Source organism: Cibotium barometz, chromosome 29, assembly GCF_041138505.1.
Source record: "Cibotium barometz isolate CiBa-2024 chromosome 29, ASM4113850v1, whole genome shotgun sequence".
NCBI classification, from domain to species: Eukaryota; Viridiplantae; Streptophyta; class Polypodiopsida; order Cyatheales; family Cibotiaceae; genus Cibotium; species Cibotium barometz.
In genome coordinates, this window is record NC_141074.1 from 48,924,985 (window position 1) to 48,931,892 (window position 6,908).

The 6,908-nt window shown below is 46.8% G+C and overlaps 1 protein-coding gene across 1 annotated transcript in view; it reads right to left on the bottom strand.

Moving 5' to 3' along the window:
• Positions 1-5,974, bottom strand: part of LOC147622294 (cell division protein FtsZ homolog 2-2, chloroplastic-like) — a 42,752-nt gene extending 36,778 nt beyond the window's left edge. The window contains exons 1-3 of the mRNA XM_086823394.1: positions 5,246-5,974; positions 3,981-4,280; positions 3,799-3,889 (exon numbers count right to left, since the gene is read on the bottom strand). Of these exons, the coding sequence (XP_086679520.1) occupies positions 3,799-3,889; positions 3,981-4,280; positions 5,246-5,902 (1,048 nt within the window). The 5' untranslated portion in view covers positions 5,903-5,974. The remainder of the gene's footprint in view (positions 1-3,798; positions 3,890-3,980; positions 4,281-5,245) is intronic.
• Between the last annotated feature and the right edge of the window lie 934 nt (positions 5,975-6,908).

Sequence of the window (6,908 nt, forward strand, 5' to 3'; positions counted from 1 at the left end):
GCTCGCGGGCGGCACCACCGTATACAGCCGGCGTTTTTCCGACAGCGCCCCCCTCCCCCTCCGGCTACCCAGAGCCGTCGACCGCCAGCAACCTGCAGGTGGCCGTCCGTCCTGCCGTTCCGTCCACGCGCCGTCCATCCGTCCGCTGCTGCGACCTCCGCACGCAGCGTCGCCTCCGACCAGGTCCCCTCGCACCTGCCGTCCGGCGCGCCCCTGCTCCGTCCAGCCACCGTCGCCGTCGCCCAACTTGCTCGTTCGCCGTTCCGACCGACCACGTCTGGCACCCACCTTCGACGTTCCACTCCGGCCGCCCGTTCCGACACCAGCGACTCCGGCTCCAGCGCCCCTGGCTCGCCCGTTACAGGCCATTCGTGCTGGCCCACGGCTGCCGCCTCCGCCTGACTCGTCGCTAGCGACTCCAGCACGCCTGCTCGCCTAGCCGACTCCAGCTCGCCTACGCGCACCTGGCTGCCAGCTACACGCACCTGGCTGCCTGCTACCCGGTTCCACCAACCTGCAGCTCCTCGACACTCTCACGCCTCCATCTTGCTGCCCGGTACACGCACCCGCCTTCTCCACCTACAACGACTTGGCCAACAACGTTCATTCTCCAACTGCAACGACTTGGCTAGCCTACTGGCTCCCTCTATTCGACTGTCTGCTCCAAGCCTGCTGCTCTTGCAGGAAGGTATTTCTCTGTACACATTTTGGGTCAAATACAAATATATTTTGCAGCCATTCCAGTGCAGGTCATATGCAGATTTAGCAGACACTTCTGTGCAAATCATATTCACAGGAAAATTGCAGGTCCAATTTGGGGAATTTACCAATTTCAGGACAAATTGAAAAAAATTGGGCATTTTGCTTTGCCTGCAATTTGGGGGTTTTCAAAATTGAGGTCAAAATCGGCAAATTGAGCCTCTTTCATTTGCAGAAATTTGGGGCTTTTGTGAAAATTGGCCAATTTGATGCACATTGAAGCGATTGGAGTGCATAAAAATTGGGGATTTTCTGATTGGAGCATGTAATTGGGCATTACAGCTGCGATTTGTCGCGTATGTATACACATTGTGTGTAATTGGACAATTTGGTGCAGGTTTACACTTGCTTTGGTTTGCAGGCATACATTTGCAAAGGACATTTGGTTGCCTGGCAGTGCACATTGGTGCTTGGTTTGCTCGCAGATATATTTTGTTGACATGGCACAGAATGCTACAGATGTATTTGGTGTGCTCACCCAGGAGGACAAGCTGGATGGATCTAACTACTCCCTTTGGAGTTTCATGATCCGTAATTTGCTAGTAGCCAAAGGGCTTTGGGGCATCGTGTGCGGTGATGACACATGCCCACTTACCATACAGCCAGCCACGCCTCAAAGGGAAGGTGCTCAAAGAGCTCCTGATGTAGATCCTGCTCCCACACAAGAGCAGAAGAGATGGGACTCTAGAGATGCACAAGCCATGTCATTGATAGCCCTTTCAGTGAAAAGGACTATTATTCCGCACATTCGTTCATGCAAGACATCGAAGCTTGCATGGGACACATTGGAAGTTGGATCTTCTTCTTAGGGAATTTACTAGGATTTATCTGGTATTTTTTCCATATTTTATGGTATTTATTTAGCATTTAATGTCATTTATAAATATAAACTTTATTAAATAAATGACCAGCCAACTTGACCAACCCCTAGTTAGTATAAATAGGCTTGCATAGGGCTTAGACATTCATTCAGTCTGCAGAAGCTAGGTGCCCTTCATCCTCAGCCTTAAGAGCATCCACGCCTTCAGCCCTAGACTAATCCAACCCTATTGGAGCTTCTGCGTTTGCTTCTCCACCCTGGAGATCTTGCGTTTTGCTTCCAATCAGCCCCTACAGTTCAACGCAGTAGTCTAACAGCACTTACAGTTCAACGCAACAATCCAAGAACACTGCCCAACAGCTCTACGGTCCTTGCAGATCCTAGGCGCATACATGCTACAGTCATCTGGTGAAGGTAACATATCATTCATAAGCATTTACAGCATAGTTACATAGCTTAGAACAGTCCACCGCAGTCCTTTCTCAGCCTCCGGTGTGAAGTCCTTCCTCATGCCCTTGGGAAGAGTGCATAGGCTCAAGATCAGTTCATTGAGGTGTTTCTCCAGCCGTGTACAGTTCAGCCAGGCTTCCGATCCTCCGAGATCTTGCGTTTGGCTTATCTACAATCCACAGTCATACTCTCTAAAGTAATAAAGCAAATACTATCTTGTTATCGGGATAGGGTACCCTTCAGTGGGTAATTTGGGAGCCAATCTGGAGTACTGTTCTCATATATCTCTCTCTCATCTCTTTAAAGTTTGAAGTATTAAAGTGGATTGCTAAACTCACGAAACTCAGGATACAAAAGACGGTGTGAGCATTTGTGTGACAGGATCTTCCAATACAAATACTTCCGCTGCACATCACATTAGGTTACATGGATTTTGAGGATGGGGGAAGAGAATATGCAGAAGAATGCCCCATCAGAAAAACCCTAATTTCTCAATGATTTTTTCTCTCGTCTAGCTGAGTTTTATGCTCATGTACCTGCCCTGTTACATGTATGTTGGCATGTAAACATAGGGGGTGGAAGAGAGTGAGTAAGTAAAGCTTTTAGAGGGCTGTTTTTGCAGCCTGCGCATAGGGCAGTGAAGCTGTCCCGCGGGTATGCAAAGCAAAGCACACACACCTGGCTGTGTAGGACAGCCAAGCCTTGGGTGTTTGCGCAAGAGATAAGACGAGGAGGAGGTCCTGATGAGCGCAGCCAGCAGACATGCAGCCTGCAGATTGAGAAGTAGGGGTGCTTGAGGGTGAAAAAGACGGCACGCACACGCTGGGTTCGTGAGGGTGATAGGGCTATAAGCACAGGTAGATATGCAACTAGTGAGTTCTTGAGTAGACTGGTTGGGATACAGCTCCAACCCTTCTTGAATGATGAGTAAAAGTTCAGATTCAAACTTTGTTTCTGGTCTTCTTCTGTGATGACCATAAAAGGAACTACCTTCAGGTTGACTTTCCAGAATTTGGGCACATAAGCATCCATGGATTCTTCTTCCTTTAGAGTAAGCCACTCCCACTCTTTCAAATATTCTTTTCGAAACTAGGGGGGAAGATTGACTATAGAATTTTTCCTAAAACTCAGTCCAAAATTTAGGGGCAAAACTTGCAACCTTGAAAGCCATCCACAAGTGACTAAGTGACTTGCCATTCCCTGGAGAGCCATCCACAAGTTACTTCCCTTGAGATGCATGGCCTCTTGATGATGCAACTTAGAACTTCTGTCAAAACTTCATCAATAAAAGCAACTTCAAATCGTGTGATAAAGGTAAAGCTTTGTCAAAATTGAATTCACCACGAAAATTGTCAAATTTTACCATTTTATCCCCAGCCTTGAAGTCTTTTGATCCTTTTTCGGTAATGAGACTTGTCTTCTATCTTACGTTTTCCCTTGTCGTGAAGATAATGCACCCTCTAATCACTCTCCTGGCTTCGAGCTTCAGAGTGTGGAGGGGCAATCGATTGAGTACCAACCAGAGTAGAGGCATGATAAGATGAAGCTAAAATTGCTATCTTTTGAGCTTGAGAGCTTCTCCTAGTAACAACTGCTCCGTTTGGATCTAGACATGGGGGCTATGGACTTGTTCGTATTCTTTGATCCTCCCTAGCTCTCTAGATTCTAATTAAAACGTGATGCAGCTTCAATGCCAAACAAGGTGATGCCAAAATAGCCGTGTTAGATGAGAGAGAGAGAGAGAGAGAGAGAGAGAGAGGGGAAATAACCACTAGCAGTGCCAATTCCCATCAAAGATGAGCCTGCATCAGTCATGATTGCCCGAACATCAGCAAAGTCTACATTAACAAGGCCAGGCACCTGCATGGAATAGGCACCTCAAATTTGCATCCTTGCATATAGCCAAAAAAACAAACCTTTCCACAAAGAAAGGTTGGGTGAAAAAGTGTACCGTAATGATGTCTGAAATGCCTTTCACACCTTGACGAAGAATATCATCTGCCAAGTTAAACGCTTCTGTAACTGGTGTAGACTGCGACACAGCTGTCAACAGCTTATCGTTTGGAATCGTGATGAGCGTGTCAACACTGTGCCTCAAGGCTGCAATCCCTTCTTGTGCTTGGCGTGCTCTCCTACGCCCTTCAAAAGAGAAGGGGGTGGTTACAATCCCCACAGTCAAAATCCCAAGCGATTTTGCAACCTCAGCAATGACAGGAGCAGCTCCATTGCCAGTTCCACCACCCATGCCAGCCTGCCAATAATGAAGATTTGTTAAAAACATCATGTTTTTCTCAATTAGGAGCAACTAAAACAACAATTCCTTGCACAGCATCAGAGGTCAACAACCTTGCTCACCTTGCCCAAAGACTATCCAACTAGCAACATGATAGTGAGCTTCTCACTTAACATCTAGAGTAAGCAAACTTCACTTGAAGTTGAGACATTTTCAAGAGAAGAGGATGCAATCCTTGAATCACAAGAGCCTATGTTGGGATCAAATGCAATGCATAAAACTGGCATGTAAAGATGAAAAGGTCAAGTTAATTCCAAATACTAACGAGGGGGAGCCAAACCTAAACTTCGCAAAACAATCAAACCTCACCTTTATCAAGCATAGCATGGACACATAAAGGGCTTCAGACCCTCAACTGCATCAAGCATAGCATGGCTGTGTACTGTGGCATCCCCTACTCACGTCATTAGCTCACCGTAGAAGGTGCAGATTTAACTGTCAAGAGGTGCTCACCTTAATATCCACATCATAATCCACCAAGCTGAACTTCTAGCAAAGTTGACAGCCATTATGGCTCTATCACTACGTTGGAATAAACATCAATGCAGCTCAACAAAGGCTATCACTGCGTTGCATTAAGCAAAAACCACCGTGCTCTAGCATAGACATCGTAGACAAGCAGACTCGGCCTAATCAAGTTACCGTGCATTGCATAAACTGAGGCAACTAGCATAGGCATCATAGACAAGCAGACTCAGCCTGATCAAGTTACCATGCATTACATAAGCTGAGGCAACTTCTTTGGAACATTGCATAAATCAAGACAGCTTCTTTGAACAGTTGAAGTAAAAGAAAGTGGTACAATCTACTGGATTGCAAATGACTAGAATACTAGGTAAAATGGCATTGCAAACTGACACCAAGTAGCACCCCAAACCTTGCAAGCAACCTAACATGCAGATATAGAGAGAGGATGTCCATACCGTCACGAAGACCATGTCAGCACCTCCTACGGCTTCCTCGATAAGAGCTCTGCTTTCTTCTGCAGCATTCATGCCAATTTCAGGGATCCCTCCTGCTCCAAGTCCTCTTGTCAGCTGAGATCCTATTTGCAACCGATTGTCCATAGGTAAGGGAGACATTTTCAACGCTTGCAGGTCCGTGTTGATGATCCAAAACTCTACACCTTTCATCTCGCTCTCAAGCATTCTGTTCACAGCATTAGATCCTCCTCCGCCAACCCCTATAACCTTTATCTTAGCCTCATTATACATGTCTGAATCAAGCCACTCATCAGAAGAGGAAAGCTCTCCATCCATATCAAAACTATCGCCAAACGTTTGCCTCTGTTTGGTGGTGAGGTCCTCGCATCTGCGGGCATAGGTCTCGGATCCAACAGAGTAAGAAGAAATGCTGGAGAGTGCCTTCTTAGGGTATGTGTGCAAGCGAGAGGTTGCAAATTTAGGCGATGAAAAGCGTTCATTGCCGCTGTAAACCCTAAATGTGGTAGAGTAGCTTGCGCACTTCATGTGCGAGGAGGTTCTTAGACCATGGCCATGGCGGCATTCGAGCTCCGATGAGGCTATCCTGCTATTGCAAAGCTTTGGAGAAGAATCGGAGAAAAGCATGCGGCTGCACATTTCGAAGGCAGAGGTTCTGCGGCGCAAGAAGAATGAGCAAAACCTCGTCTGCAAGATTAGCGTTTCAGAGCGCGTAGGTCATGAAGAACGTAAGGAAGAAGCCAATCCTCTTTACGCAGGGACGATGGACACGCGGAGAGGCAGGCAAAGTAGGGGCGATGGAGTTATCATAGAGGGAGCGCAACCTGAAGAAAAGGCATTGGTTGATAGTGTTGTTTCTGCTTTTCTTTTGGAGGGGAGAAACCCCCAGCCTCTGGCTGTGACGGAGCTCTGCAAGCTTTCTGAGCTCTCTGGCTATGGCGGATGCCCTCACTTGTCGCCGTCTTCCTCGTCGCCTTCTGCGTCTGTGTTCCCTCGCTAGGACAGTCCTAAATCTAGAAACATTTCGCTCTAGGCCCTACGCCAGTTATGACTCCCCCCTCACCCCTCAACGTGCAGAATAAAAATTTTGGAATAATATGAAATGCTTTTCTTTTCTTCTTGCGAGGAGTTGATTATTAGTCTGAAAAAATTTACATTTGCATAGACAAAGTCTGTGATATTCAGAATCTTAGCAAAATTTTCACGACATCCACGTCTTTATCCTTGAAGGGGCATGTGAACAGTTACCCACCTTGCGTGCATCCCAGATGGTGTTGATGAGAGCTGCATCCTGCCTAGGGCCTGTGGGGGGGTGTTTAGAGCTGCGTCCCGCCTAGGGCCTATGGGGGGTTGTTTAGAGCTGCATCCCGCCTAGGACATTGGCGGGTTAAGTTCACTGCATTTAGGGTGTTCTTTGTTTTTTTGTAGTGCAAGATAAGTTCGCTACATTTATAGAATGTTTCTTATTTTTTGTCATACCATTCGGACCCCTTTTAAAGCTATAAAAATCGAGGGGGTGATGCTATTTTTTCATGGTAGCCCTTCTCCTTCGTTATTGTTGGCAACCTCAAATGAAAATAAAAGAAATCTTCCTAAACACCTACTACTACTTCAAACCCTATTGTGAGACCACCGCCTCCTCCTC